This window comes from Belonocnema kinseyi, chromosome 10 (assembly GCF_010883055.1).
Source record: "Belonocnema kinseyi isolate 2016_QV_RU_SX_M_011 chromosome 10, B_treatae_v1, whole genome shotgun sequence".
Taxonomy (NCBI): Eukaryota; Metazoa; Arthropoda; class Insecta; order Hymenoptera; family Cynipidae; genus Belonocnema; species Belonocnema kinseyi.
Genome location: NC_046666.1, coordinates 40,551,671 through 40,568,358, shown reverse-complemented (window position 1 = coordinate 40,568,358; position 16,688 = coordinate 40,551,671). Strand labels below are relative to the sequence as shown.

Here is a 16,688-nt window from a genome sequence, read left to right as displayed (position 1 = left end):
CCCCCCCCAAAGAAATGAACGTAGGCGCTGGTTCAACGCGAATTTTAAGTTTATTTTGTATTTTTTCGCGTTTCCAGTGAGTTATTCGAATAAGTGGAATTTTTAATAAGATAAGGAGACTAAAAAGTGTAAAGTTTTAGAAAAATAATTAAATTTGTAACAACACACTTGAATTTTCGGCGAAAAAGATTGCTTTGTAGAAAATAGTTAAACTTTGAACAAAAAAGTTTAATGTTTAAACAATTGTTAAAATTTCAAAATACAAGGATCAGTTTTTCAACAAATGGACGAATTTGCAAACAAAGAAAATTAAACTTTAACCAAATAATTGCATTTTTAAGTAGATACTTGAATTTTCAAAAAAATAGTGGAACTTCCAACCAAATACTTAAATTTTCTTCCTAGAAAGATAAACTTTCATTCAAATTACAAATTATGCAAACAAAAAAGTTTAAAACTTTAATTTTGTAGAAGCCATTTGAATTTTCAACGAAAAGGTGAATTCTTAACAAAAAATATCATAATATTTTAATTTTCAACAAAATAATTAAATTTGTAACAAAAAGATGATTTTTAATCTACAAAGATGATTTTGAAACCAAGAAAATTAATTTTCTACCAAACAAGACGATTTTTCAACAAAATTTATGATAGATTTTTAACTAACAATAAAATAGTTACATTTCCAGTTTAAGAAATTAATTTTTAACAACAAAAGCTTCTTGTCTACAAGTTAAGTTATAATTTAATTAAAATAAATAAATCCACAACCAAAAATATAAATACAACAAAAACTCAATTTTATACCCAAAAAGACAAATTTTTAACTCGAAATAGTGGAATTTTTCAATGCAAAAGACGAACTTTTACAAAAAAGGTTAATTCTCTATAAATCAGATAAGTTTTTAAATAATTAGTATAATTTTGAAACAAATTTGTTAATTTTGAACAAAATGATAGGATTTTTAAGCAAAATTATGCATTTTTAAACATCAGGAATAACTTTCTACGAGAAAGGGCAAACTTCCAACAAAATGCAGAAATTCTCAACCGGAAAAATATATTTTTTAAACAATAAGATACATTTCTTACGAAAGGAGAAAAGTTAAAAAAAAAAAATATTTTCTAAAAAATTGTTCAATTTCTATCCCCGAAATATACATTTTTAATAAAAGAGTTCATTTCAAATTAATTAAATCCCCAACAAAGACATACTCATTTTGAACCAAATAGTTTAATTTTCAATTACATAAGTACATTTTCAACAAAAGAGTTGAATTTTTATACAAGTAGCTGATTTTGTAAACTAAAAAGATGAAATCTTACCCAAGAAGATTAATTTTCTACTAAAAAGACGAATTTTCAACAAAAGCGTTAAGCTTTCAAACTAAAAATTGGAATATTTTAAACCACAGTTAATTTTTATGCAGGAAAAGATATATTTTCAACAAGAAAAATAATTCTTAATCAAGGAAGAAAATTTTTGAATCAAATATTTGTATTTTCAAGTAATATTAAATAGTAGTAAATAGCTGAATTTTCTGCACAAAATGATGACATTTTTACGAAAAGGAATTTCTACGAAACCATTGATTTTTAATCCAAAAATTTTCAACTAAAAAAGATATTTTTTTTACTATTTTCAGCTAAAAAGGAATAATTACAGATTTCATAAATTCCTTCCCAAACAGTAAAAGCGCATTTTCAAACAGTTTGAATTTGCAAACAAACACATGAATTTTTAACTAAAATATTAAAATTTCAAGAACAAAAAATTAATTTTTAAAAATGTAGTTAAACTTTCAACCAAGTAGTTGAATTTTTGAAACAATCAGATGAATTCTCATCAAAAAATTAAATTCAAGATATTTCAACGAAAAAACATTTTCAGTTATATCCTAAAAAAAATATAATTTTGAACAAAAGAGTTGGGCATTCAACTAACATCAATTAAATTACTATAAATATTTAATCAATACCATAAAAGATAAATATTCAATAAAATATTTTAATGTTCAATTTTCAACCGAGTAGTTGAATTTAAAAAAAAAACTTTTTAACAAAGTAGTTGCATTTTCAACAAAATAATTGAATTTTAAACCAATTAGTAGAATTTTTTACAAAAAAAAAACTTTTTTACAAAGTAATTGCATTTTCAACAAAATAATTGAATTTTAAATCAAATAGTAGAATTTTTAACCAAACGAGATGAATTCCGAACCAAAAATATAAAGTAAAAAGGTAAATATTTCTGAAAATAAGGAGAAGAGGGGAATTCTTTTAAAAAGGGAAAAGATAGGAATAGGGGACGAAATTATGATTAATTATAGACTAAGAAAAGTCATATTTAACATTTATATTTCTACCTAGCAATTATTGAGGGTTGGTACTTGTTTGAATATAATTATCACATAATTTATTAACTGTTTTTTTTTTCTTTAAAAGGATTGCATTTAAACAATTTAGCGATGACTATCAAAGTCAAATTCAAATAAATGTGTTTTTTTTGTTCTTGCTGATATTTATTAAGAAAACTGACCACTATTATGAGTGTGGTCATCGTTGCATAGTTAAGTGGTTGATCAAAGTGAGTGGAGTGTATTAGTGTAATCGGTTATAGAAAAAAGTCGATAAAATGAAAAAGTGCTTCCATTTCAGGAGTTATTAATTAAGGACATTGCTTATTTCCTTTATGGAATTTTATTCGTTATACATTTTTTCAAAAATAAAAGAATTAAAATTAATTATCAAAGAAAAGTCATTTTGTATCGAATTTCTATTCATTTGATAATTTTATCATTTGAAGTTTGAGATTTTTCAATAACAATTATAACAACAATTGTTATTAATGTAACTATGAGCACAATGATTGTAATTGCGTTTGTCATAATTATGACAAAAATGGCGGTTATTATGAAAATGATTGTTTTAATAAAGCGATCAAATAATAGGTACATCAAAATTATTTTTGCGGTTTAAATTTTATATAATTTTTTTCCAATATTTCAGGAACGCGAGGCTGAAAAAGTCACCGAAGAAGTCACAACTACTCATGATGTGAAAACAGAAATAACACCTGCCAGGAGTCCAGAAAGTTGGCACGGCAGTGCATTTTATCGACACCTGAATATTCTGAAAGGTATATAAATAAAAAAATATTTAAAACACATTTTTTTAAACAAACTTTTTTAAAAATAATAGCAACAGTATCATTCCTTTTTATAATTTATTGATAACTTAAACTAAAAAAACAATATGTAAATTAAAATATAAATTGATAGGATGTTAATTATTTACCTCAAACCCAGTAACTAATTTTGGAAGAGGAAAAAATTAATAAAATGTTGCATGTTAAACTTGTTGGTTTAAAAATAGTTATCAGGAATTTGTTGCTTTCTATTCAGGTAAAAGTCGTAATTCCTTAACAGATGATCTACAAATCTCTTTGATACGTTTTTATTCAAAAAAAATTTCCTTAGCAATTATACAATTTTTATTTTCATAAACAATCTTTTTCTTTATAAAATTTTTTTTAAATAAAAGTGTATTGAAGAGATTTGTTGAAAATATTTTAATGAAAAAAATTAGCCCTATGCAACATTAGGATTTAATAAGAACTGCAACTTTTACCTAAAGAGAAAACAAAAACATAAAACAGTTAATAACTATTGTTAAATAAACAATTTTACCCTAAAATATTTTTTCTAAGATTCTCATTTAGTTCTTTTCAAAAATTAGTAGAAATTAATAAGGGTAATTATTTACCATGATTTGAGCAATCATTTTTAACAATTCTCATTTTTTATTCGAAGTCAATTTTGACTGACTCCAATTGTTCAAACGAAAAAATGAGTCTTTTTACAAAATAGGTAAATTTTAAACCAAAGAGATAAATTTTTAACTAAAATTATGAATCTTCTACAACAAAAAATACTTTCAATGCAGTAATTGAACTTTAAACCAAATAAATGCATTTTTAATAAAGAAAAATGAATTTTTTACCAAAAAGACGAGCTTTTAATGAAGTACAAGAATTTTTAACCAAAAACTTGAATTTTCAACAAAAAACGCATTATTTATAACAAAGCAGAAACGAATTTCTAACAAAAAAGGTTCAAATTTCAACTAAGCAGTTGATTTTTCAACCAAAATGATCAATCATTGACCAAAGGAATGAATTTTCGAAAAAAATGCATATTTCTCTAAGGAAATTAATTTTATATAAAAAAACATGAATTTTCAACTATACAATGTACACATTTTCAAGCAAAAATTGAATAGTTAAATTTTCAATTAGAAAAATTCATTTGTAACGAAAAAAACTATTTTTTTACAGTATAGTTAAATTTTCAATCAAAGAGATCAATTTTCAACTAAAGCTAAAAATCTGTAACCAAAATCCAGAATTCCCGTGTAACTTATTTAAAAAGCACGTTAAGTTTGCAACATCGCTCCGAAACGGGTCGCTGGTAAATTTATGTGGCAATCACCCCCGGCGAAAAACTTCATGAAGTTATCATACATCACAGTTGACACAAAAGTATAATAGATGACTCATAATTCCATAGCAAGATCCACACTCTTCACTCCAATCACATCTACTGAGAAAAACTCTCTACGAGGGCTCATTCGTATAGAAAGTCAATTATTTCAGGCATCTGTTACTTCGTTGACACTCTTCATTACTCATTTCTTATAAACTATTTTGCTCAACATTCCTTGTTGCATTTCCTTCACATCGCGCCCTTTGAGGACACACTAATTACTTAATTCGTCCATTAGAGTTTTACCACGGATATGCCGCAGAAATTGCATGCTAATCACGTTAATTTTACTCATATCCATTTTTGGTATGTCCAAGTTTCGATACTGTAGAGCACAGTTGGTGCAAGTATAGAATTATACCTAAATATACTTGTTTCAGAAATCGATTTCCATTCATTCCCTCAATGTGACTTAACCACCTTAATAAATTTCTGGCACCCTTGTGAAACAGTATTTCCTTTACATTAAACTGTTTGAGGACCCACTCAATGCTGAATTTGTCCCTTAGAGTTTTACCGCATATATTTCTCAAGAATTACATGCTAATCGCGTTAATATTAGTACCATTCTTTTTTTTTTACATTTCCAGGTCTCGATATCGTACAGCACATTCAGTAAAGTTACTTAAATACACTTGTTTTATTACTTTATCTTCTTTCATTCCATCAACATGACTAAACCATCTAAATAAATTTCTATTACCCTAGGCAAAAAGTTTTTCCTTTACACGACAATCTTTGAGAGCCCACTCATTAATGAATTTGGCCATTAGAGTTTTACCGAATAAATTTCTCAGAAATAAATTGTTAGTCGCATTAACTTATATTATTTTCTTTGAATGTCCAAGTCCCGATACCGTAGTGCACAGTGGTTGCAAGAATATAATTATACCTAAATGCACTTATTTCATCAATCGTTTTTCTTTCATTCCTTCAACATTATTGAACCATCTCAAAAAATTTCTTTCACTCTTGTCAAACAGTGTTTCCTTTACACTACACTCTTGGAGGACCCGCTCCTTACTGAATTTGTCCATTAGAGTTTTACCGCATATATTTCTCAGGAATAACATGCTAATCTTGTTGACTTTACTCCTATGCTTTTCTCTGTATGTCCAGTTCTCGATAACGTGAAGCATAGTGTGAGCAAGTACAGAATTATAGCTAAATACAATCGTTTCATTATTGTGACATAGTGTTTCCTTTACACCACACTCTTTGAGGACACCCGTATTCCTGAATTTGTCCATAAGAGTTTTACCACAGATATTCTGCATAAATTAATCTCCTTTCATTCCCTTAATGTAACTAAACCATCTCAATAAATTTCTGGTACCCTTGTGAAACAGTGTTTCTTTACACCACACTCTTTGAGAACCCCCTCATTACTGAATTTTCCCATTAGTGTTTTAGCGCACATATATTGTAGGAATGCCATGCTAATCGCTTTAACTTTACTCCTATTCTTTTCTTTTATGTCCAGGTCTCGATAACGTAGAGTGGAGTGATTGCAAGTGCAGATTTATACTTAATTACACATATTTTATTATGCGTTCTTCTTTCACTTCCTCAACATTATTAATTACCTCAATAAATCTCTTTCACTCTTGTCAAACAGTGTTTCCTTTATACGACACTCTTGGACGACCCACTCATTAATGAATTCATCCATTAGAGTTTTACCGCATATATTTCACAGGAATTACGTGCTAATCGCGTTAATTTTACTCCTCTGCCTTTCTCTATATGTCCATGTCTCGATACCGTAGAGCACAGTGCGAGCAAGTAGAGAATTATACCTAAATACAATTGTATCATCAATCGTTGCACTCTTGTGAAACAGTGTTTCCGTTACACCAGATTCTTTAAAAACCCACTCACAACTAAATTTGTCCATTAGAGTTTTACCGCATATATTCCGCAGGAATTGCATGCTAATCGCGGTAACTTTAATCCAGTATCTCTATGTCTCGCTACTGAACAGCACAGTGGATGCAAGAATATAATGATGTATTGCAATTTTAGCTTTATTTGTCATATTTTTACTTCTGGTAATGGCTCCTAATTCGCCGATATCCTCCCTAACCCGGTTATATGCCTGCATATCGCTCCATCTATGTTTCTATTTTTTAGAGGTTTTTAGAGGGGTTTTACGTTTTTCGAAGATTTCAAGGGATTTTGTAGGATTTCAAAATATTCCAAGGGATTTTAACCGAACTATAAAAAATAAATAAAATCATATAAAATTTCAAGGGATTCGTGAAACTATTCCAAAGAATACAATGATTTTTTTAATTTCACACAATTTTAAAGAGATACTCAAAGAAAATGCGATTTTTGCCATTTTTTATCATTTCCTATCATTTTTGTAAAACTTTTTTGTTTAAACTTTAACTTCATGGTGCACCCAGCGCACCATGAACGAGTTGCCAGAAAATGTACGCCATCAGAGGGTTGAGGTACCTTTATACGCCATTTCTTTATTCAAGCTTAAACTTTTTTTTGCCAGTCACTCAGTTAACCATTTACTTTCACAGAAAAAACTGAGAGTACAAAATGTTGCACGTAATTAGTCAAACAGAGTGAACGAGAGGTCAACACTCCACACAGAGGTAAACTTTCCGCGGTGATTCGCAAATATATCCGGTGAACTCCGCTAGAGGCAGCACACCTGAGATTGGTACTTCAAACTAGGGTAAACTTTCCGTAGTGAATTGCAAATACCTCCAGCGGAAAGTTTACCTCAGCTTGACCTATTAACTGCAATGGTTCGTGCCCCCAGTTTTTCTGTGTTTTTAAAAAATGATTCCTATCCTATAATTCTCTATTCAAAAGCCCTTGAATTTAGGTGAGTATTTAGTAATATGTGCGCGTATATTCGGACTTAAATGGCAAGGATATTAGCTATTTCTGCTACCTGAAGGGTTCAGGATGCTGAGAGACTGGAGTTCCAATTAATTAGTGCAATTAGTCGCGACTGGAGTGTTAACTGAAAACAGGGGTTGCTTGATGTTAGGCAGAGTAGAGGGATAAAGGAAAAGGGGTGGAACTTGGACCAGTAATAACATAAACGCGGTATCGGAGAGCAGTACGCTTACAGGGGCGGGCTTTCCACAACGCTTGCGCACATACTCCTAATAGAAAACACGGACTTGCTACATTTGTCCCACATCTTATCAAAATGACATACACACTTTCAGTAAAAAATTTTTCATTATACCTTTTGTGAAATTTCGGTGACCCCCACCCTCCTTAAAATTTCATCTGACACTGAAGTTGACCCCCTCCTACTTTTAAATACGACATATAATTTAAATTTTACGTAACCGTTGATCGAGCAATGAGTAATTAGCTTAAACTATTTAATAATAGTATAGAATTACTTTTAGTTAAATTTTTTATACTTTTTTTTCATTTCAGAAAATTGTTTAGCATATTTTCTGATGATAAATTTTAAGAAAGTTTGCGAATTTTGCTAAGTATGGCCCAGCACAGGTACAACAAGATAATAACTTAATAAGTTTGAAAATCACTTTTCTATTTCAGACTTCATATCCTTGCCCCTTTTCTTCTTTTTACCCTTCTTTCGAGAATTCTTGTTTTATTTAATCAAAATGACTAACTTAATAAGTAAAATTTTCTAGTTATACCATTCAAAATGATTGATTTACTTGATGAAAGATATAGTTTTGTTCATTCTAAATTACTTGTAAAATTACGTCAGTGTGCGCTACCGATTAAATCAATTGATCGTTATAGCTGAAAAATAAATTCACTTAGTTCGAAATTCATCATTTTGTCGGAATTCAACCGTTTTTTATTTTTAATTTAAAATTTTTTTGGTTGAAATGCCAACTACTTTATTTTTCATTAGGAATTCATTTTTTGTTTAAAGATTTTTAATATTCTTTGAAAAAGCATATTTTTAGTCAAAATTATACTATTTCATTCATAATTTTGTTTAATAATCTTTTTAACTGAAAATTTAACTATTATATTTTTTGTTTAAAGTTTTGTCTTTTTTATTTGAAACTGCAACAAATTATTGAATTAATTCATATATCGCCTTTATTTTTGTTTTCTTTTCATTTAAATTCGAACTAAATTAATAGGACCCAATAAAAAAATCTAACTATTCTTGGTTAAAAGATAGTTTTTTTGGTTGAAAAATTTTTCATTCAACTATTTATCCAATTAATAATTTAAGTTTTAAAACAAACTATCTATCATTTCAATTATTCTAGTAAAAATTTCTTTAATTCTCGTTTTAAGATTAATTTTTGAAATGAAAATTTAACGATTCAATTTTTCTTTAAAAATTTATCTTTTTGATTTAAAAAATCCTCTATATGTTGAACTCTCGTTGGTTTTTGTTCAAAATTTAATATTTGTTTGAATCTTAAACTCAATTTTCTTACATCATTTTTTTATTGTAGATTTTTTTTTTACTAACAAATTTACCTTTTCGATTAAAAATATAATTATTGTGTTGAAAATTTGTTTTTTGATAAATAATTCATTTTTTTTCCCGGAAAATGTAACTATTCCATTTTTGTTTTATAAAATATCTTTTATAAGTTGAAAATTCAACTAATTAGTAGAAAATTCATCGTATTGGTGAAGGATTCTACTATTTTGTTAAAAATTCGTCTTTTTTAGTTAAATTGAACTGTTGAAAATTCGTTCCTTTGAGGAAAATGTATTTTTTGTTTAATTAAAATTTAAATATTCTATTTTTTGAAAATTTATCTTTTTTAGCTGTATAAATTATTTGTTTAACTTTAAACAAAGGTGCTGTATTCTTAATCCAAAACAGAGGAATTTCAAAAAATAGTTTAATCTTTAATCGCTACAGATTAATTGTTAACCAAAAAGAATAAACCAAAAATAGAAGTTTTAATAACAAAAATGAATTTTTTAGAAAATAGTTTAGAATTCAACCAAATATTTGATTTACCAATCTATCAGTTGATTTTTTAACCAAGAAGATTAATTTTCTAACAAAAAGACGAATAATGAAAAAAATGCATACACTTTTAAACAATTACTTAAATCTTCAAAAAAAATGATGAATTTTCAACAACAACCAAAATTTTAACCAATAGCTAAATTTGCAGTTTGAAAAATTAATGTTTAATTAAAAATGAAAAACGTTTTTTGTAATAATTGCATTTTCAAGAAAGTAATAAAATTTTGAGCCAAGTAGGATAAAAAATTAGTTGAATTACAAACAAAAAATTAATAAAATCAACAAAAAACATTTATTATTAAATAACTAATTTAATTAATTTAAAATGAGGCCTTGATCATTAGAATTAAATAAAAATTGTAACTTTACCCTAAAGAGAAAGGAAAAACTTAACCTTTAAATAACTACTCTTAAATAAATCATTTTAACCTGACTTTTTTCTGAACTGTGCTTAAAAGCTTCCATCGGGATTTACAGAAATTAATAATAAATCTTTTTTGTCAATTTTTTAAATCATTTTAAAGATAGCCGAATTTGAGATTGATTGTACGTAGTTTACATCCTTAAGCGAAAAAAATGAGAGAAAAGAGAAGTTTCTTGAAAAAGGAAAAAATAAGAATTCCTGAACAAGGACGAAAGAGAAATGAAAGTGATTTTTAACCATATTAATTGATGATTTAAATATCTTATCAAATAAAAAAATGTCTACAGATTTTAATTAAAAGTATTCTGTACTAATATCAAATCATTTAAACTGATTAATTAAGATTCGTTTGAAGGTTGTATAAAATTAAATTTATATTTCTTATTTAAAAATTTGGAGGGCTAATATGAGAGATTAATTTTTTATCTTCGTATTTCTTACAATGTAGTCAACTCTTTAAAATTTAAAATAAAATCATGGGTTAAATTAACTAAACGTGAAAACGCCTTATAAGGAAAAAAACACAAAACTTCCATTTTTAAAACGCAGATATAAAGAAAAAGCGAAAAAAATATGTATGTGTAAAAAATTAATTAATCTGTTTTGTAATATTTTACCCTGATCTTTTCGAAAAAGCTCACAATTTAAATTTCGCGCCAAAATAAAATCACAATCAGAGGTTATGTCTGAACGTGGCTATTGTTGTGGCGCGAAATTTGAAATGCAAGATTTATTTTTTATTTTCTTAGAAATAAAGCTTGATTTAAAATTTAAAAAGTCACAAATTGTCACCAGAGGAAGGTGTGAGTAAAAAATCACTGAAAATACCGCCAGGTAATATGTAAACGCTCCCCCATTAAATATGGAAATGGAAGTAATCATTTCAGCTTATAAGAAGATTTAAATGAAAGGCTACTTTATTTATAATATTCTGCATTTTTTATCTATTAGAGCACATTCAAAATTGCACATAAATTATATTTAATGGAGGGATTTTATTAGGTTCTGGGGTACGTAATGTTTTTGGTGTAAACACAGAAATTCTGAGTGGATGCAAATGTAAGCGTACATAACAACTCGCATCAATTCCCAACTGTGTAGTTCAATATTGTACCAATATAGAGGAGTATCAGCAATTCAATTCAACGTGGCTTAAGCCGAAAATAACGAGATAGGTGCTGTACTTGATACTTATGCGATGAATGGCAAAGCGAGATCATTGCGACTGAGTAAAGACATTTGATTTATGGAGTTCTGGAAACATATTTTTGTCATGACAAAAATTTATTTTTGTCACGAATCTTAAAGGATGTTAATATTAATTTTTAATTGATTTTAGCCGCAAACTGGAAGTTTTGAGGAAGATTTTGAAATTTTACTAGGGGATAGGAAAACTGCAAAAAAACACTTCCCGAGTTTAGTCGGCTTTTTGGACAGTCGAGTGCTATACGCGCTCAAAATGGCTTGACATCTGCACTCATGTCGAGTCGACATTCACCTCGCTGATTAAACTTTGCAAATATTTATTGAATTATTTTTTAATTAAACTAATTTTTTCTCTGGGATGATCCACATATTACGTGTCTCAAAGTGAAATATGACACTGAAGCTGATCCGCCTTCCATTTTTAAATACGAAATATCAATATCATTTCATATAAGCTTAAATTTAAAAATGAATTATAAGTTTAAACTGTTTGATACTTGTATGAAAATACTTTTAATTAAAGTCTTCAGAATTTATTTGTTCGAATTCATCAATGCATTCAAAAATTCATCTCTTTCGCTGAAAATGTAACTATTTTGCTAAAAATTCTTCTCTTTGGTTCAAAATTGAACTGTTTAGTTGAAAAATTGGTCTTTTCTAAATAAACACAGACTTTTTTTATTTAAAATTAAATTCTTTCTTAATTTAAATATCATTAACATGTTTGTTAAAAATTCATTTCATCTCAAATTTGCCTGTATTCTAAAAACTGGGTCTTTCTTTCTTAATAATTCAGTCATTTAGCAGAATACTAAACTATATGGTCAAAAATTAACTTTTATGTCGAAAATTCATATTTTTTGTTCAAAATTCAAATGCTGAAAAGTAATCGTTCTGGATGGAAAATGAACTTTCTTGATAGAAATTCTTTTCTTTCGGTTTAAACGTTAACTTTGTTCTAAACCATTCAACTTCTAAGCTAGAAAACTTCATTCTTTTGTTGAAAATTCATCTAATTGTTTGAGGATTAAACTATTTTGTTAAAAAATTTTAGTTTTTCGTTGAATGCAACTGGTTGGTAATTAGTTTTTTGTTGTTAAAATTAATTTGTTTTCAAACTGAAAATTCAAATTTTGCTTTTTTCCCTGTGAAACTCTCCTGCTTAATTGAAAATTCTACTACTTGGTTAAAAATCCACGTATTTTTTTGAAAATTCGCTTTTTGGTAGATAATTAATCTTGTTAGTTGAAAATTCATATTTGTAATTTAAAAATTGAGCTACTTAATAAAAACTTTCTTTTTTTGGTTAGAAATTTAATCTAGGTTAAAAACTAACTTTTTGTCGAAAATCTAAGTCTTCTGGTTGGAAATTCAAATGTCTTCTAAAAATATTTTGGTGTGGTAAAATTAAATATAATCTTTTATGGGTGAAAATTGAACTATTTTTTTCATATTTTCTTTTATAATAAAAATTCACCTGCTTTAAGAGAAAGCTCATCCTTTTGGATAAAAATGCAACCATTTGGTGAAATTCAACCATTTTGTTAAAAATTAATCCTTTTTGGTTAAAAACTTGTCTTTTTGGATTGAAAATGCAACTTATTAGTTAAAAATTATTCTTCTTTGCTTGAGTATTCAACTATTTTGTTTGAAAGATTTTGTGAATCGATTTGTAAAGAAATCTTCTTTTTTTAAGATTTATTTTTTTAGTATGAAATTCATTTATTTGTTTGAAAATTTAACTATTTTGTGCACAATTAATCTTTCTTAATTGAAAATTCACCTACTTAGGCATAAGTTAAACTAGATTGTTAACACTTTTTTTTATTGAATGCTTATGTCTTCGGTTGAAAATTGAACTGTTTAGTGGAAAAACTTTTTTTTGGTTTAGAATTAATTATTTACTAAAAATGTAACTTTTCGAATTTCAAATATTCATCCATGTTTTTAATTGAAAATTCTTCCTTTTACTTTTCGTGAAAGACATATAATTTTCTTGGTTTGAAATTTCATTTTTCTTGGGTAAAAATGGATCAGTTTATTGTTTGAAAATTCTATTTCAGTCGAGAAAATTCGTCTGCTTGCTTCAAAAGATTCAACAATAATAAACTTTTATATCTTTCTTGAGTGAAAAATCTTTATTTGTTAAAAATTGGTCTTTTTGGTTTTAATATTCTTTCTTTTTTTTGTATAAATTTCATATTTTTTATTGAAATATAAACTATGGCACTGTTTTCTAGGGCATTTATATTTGTAGTTTGAAAATTCAGCTGTCATGTAGAAAAGCTGTCAGTGGAAAAAAACATTTTTTTGCGAAAAAAAAAATTAATAAATTTGAAACTTGTATCTTAATTACTGTTTAATTACATTTATGAAAGATTTTATGCTAAAAGAGTCACTAATATTAATAATTATTGATATTATTAGGTATTATTATATTAATGATCAAGGGAAATGAAAAATTAGTCAAGGAAAAATCAGGAAATTTTGAAAATGAAGTTCTCGCACTTTATACTCATACGATGAATTTATTATGTTAGTTTTAAACTAATTTATTCAAATTTCATTAACAATTCAATTAAAATTATTGGTTGCAGGAAGTGAAGTACCAGAGAGAGGCACCCCAGATTGCTCAGCATGTCGTCCACGTGGAATCTTCTACGGTCAAGTTTACAGTCCCTCGACCCCCACAAACTAACATATTAATTATCACCCACAATGTCATTTAATAAAAAATATAGAATTTTTTATTTGAATTACGAAAATATCCAACAATGTACTCTTTACCAACATTCTTTAACGAATTTCTCTATCACTATACAAACCAAAAAAAGTAATATTTCATTTTTATTTTATTATTAAACTTCAAGAAGAGGAATCAGTATGAAATTTACCAAAAGTAGATAAATAATAAATGTAATCAAAATTGCACTTCGAAAATGTGATTTGTAGAAACTTAATATACATAAAGTGAAAAACGAATCTGAAATTTAAATTTGGAATTGTATAAGGATTGCAAATAGTAACCGTATTAAATTATTATTAACTTAAATATTCTAGTCACACTACTCTCAAGCTTTAATTAATCGCACATTGTTAATTAAAATGTACTGGAAAAATTAATTATGCATTATTATGATTAGCAGATTCACGTTTAATGTACACAAAGCTGTAATTAACGACGTAGAGCGTGATATTAATTTTAAAGTATCTTTAAGACGAACTCGGATGATGTATAACCAGAATATTATAATAAAATCGTTAATGCCGATAGAGTGAACATTTTTTATTTAGACATCTTCCTGTATAGTTTTTAAAATGATTAATTATATTTATATATATTTCTATATTATATTTTTTAATTATACTTCAGTCTAAAAAAGGTAATTATTAAATCACTAGCAATTATACGCTCTCTACAGCGCACAGTGGAAAAAAAATGTCTATGGGAAAATAGTTCATATTCAGAAGCGATTTTTGAACCGATTACATTTTCTTAAAATTAAAGCTAATTTAAAAAAAAATTATTTAATAACAAAATTATTTCAAAAATTGAAAAGAACACCAGTTTTTAAGAAATTCCTGGATTCTATCCGAAATACCGAAAATCAAGGAGATTTGCCCTAAATTTGAACAACTTACAGACATAAATAGTTTTTAAATTGAATTGAAAAAAGGAAATAAATAATTTTTTATTACTTAAGCAATTATATACAGCATATTTTTAGTAAAATAAATGAGTTTTTTTCTACAGAATCGGTCGAAAATTAAACGAAAAAATCATTTATCAGATTTAGTCATCCAATAACAACAGATGAGTGCCTAAACAAATTTAAGTACCAAATGCACTGTGTGGCTATCTTTATATGTAAAAACTTCTTTTGTCAACATAGAAAACTGTTAATAAATTATCTTTTTATTTTTTTATCAAGAAAACTCGATAATAATCCACTGTTGTTATTGTTATTAGTAATTTTATCAACAAAAAATATTCTTGTTTGTCGGTGATTAACGGTTACGTTAATTTTGAGTATCCACCAAAAACGGACTTTTTTGTTTGCAAATGTATAACAGGAAAAAAATTTGTCTATAAAATTATTAATGACAATAACAATGGTGGATTTGTATCGAAGTTTCTGAAATAAATGAAAAAATATTTAATAAAAGTTATTTACGTTGAAAACAAAACAAGTATTCACCTTTAGAAATAGCCGAAAAATGCATTTGTTAATTAAGTTTGCTTAAAAAATAATTAAAAAACAAAGGTAGTAATAAATAAAAGGCTTCTTATATCTTAAAGACATACAAGACAGTGAATTTGTTAATTGAATTTGTTTAAACAATCATCAATTTTTTTTTGGATGTCTGAATCTGATACGTGACATTTTCGTATAACTTTAGGCCGATTTAGTAGAAAAAACTTGATTTATTTCATCATAAATACCTGTTGTGGATACTTGTTTAGAAAATTTGTTTACAAAATAACAAATTACGCATTAACTTTAATGAATTAAATTAAAAAACGATTCTTGTCTATAAATTGATCATTAATCAATTTTATTAAGAATCAATTGACGAATCAGTGTCAATCCCCATGAATCAATTTTTAGTCACTTAGTTATATATAACAAATTTAATACACTTTTAAACAAATGCTAAGGTATTATGGATAACATTTTATCAAAATGGGCCATGACAGGTTTATGAGGATTTTCTAAAGTTTCAATTTAAAAAAAAAAACTTTCAAATTCAAATTGAAAATTGGTTGAATCATTTTTCAATTGTGGAGAATTCAATTCAAAATTTGTATACTACGTGAAATAGTTAAATTTCAAACATGCATAAGTAGCAAAACAGTAATTTTAAATTTTTTATTCCTTTGTATTCTTATTCATTCTTTAAATGCTAGGTAATCTTTTCATTCTTTTGAAATACTTATAATGCTTTTAACTCCTTTAAATCCTTTTGAACTATTTTACTATCCTTGAAATCTTCAAAAAAATTCTTCCGGATTCCCCTAATAGCCTGATATATCTGAATTCATGTAAATTCTCGTAATCGTCCGCATCCCTTGAATCCGTATAAATTCCTTGTGTTATTCTGAAATCATTGGCATTCCTATGATCATCTGAATTCCTTTAATTCGTTTATTTATCAGAATTCGTGGAATTTATTGAATTCTAGGAATTCCAAAATTTAAATAATTGCCAAGATTTCAAAATAATTAAAGGAATATAGGGATTTCAGATAGTTTAGAATATTTAGGGAATTCAGAGAAATAGAAGGAAGCGAAATCAGAATATTTGAGGAATTCAATAAATTAAGAGTATTTCAAGAATTTTCATAATTTCTGAAATATTTTCAATTCAACGAATTCATTAACTTAAAGAAATTGAGAGAATTTTGGGGAATTTAGAGAATTTTAAAGTTTTCAGAGAATCCAAGAAAATCCGAAAACTGAAGGAATTCAAGACATTCGAAGGTTTCATAGAATTCAGAGAATTTTACGGATTTCAGAGGATTCAGGGTATTCAATAAATCAAAT

At 26.8% G+C, this 16,688-nt stretch overlaps 1 protein-coding gene across 1 annotated transcript in view; it reads left to right on the top strand.

Moving 5' to 3' along the window:
• The window catches only part of LOC117182174 (SKI family transcriptional corepressor 2), a 102,101-nt gene extending 88,189 nt beyond the window's left edge, over positions 1-13,912 (top strand). The window contains exons 6-7 of the mRNA XM_033375224.1: positions 3,010-3,139; positions 13,741-13,912. Of these exons, the coding sequence (XP_033231115.1) occupies positions 3,010-3,139; positions 13,741-13,841 (231 nt within the window). The 3' untranslated portion in view covers positions 13,842-13,912. The remainder of the gene's footprint in view (positions 1-3,009; positions 3,140-13,740) is intronic.
• Positions 13,913-16,688: the final 2,776 nt, after the last annotated feature.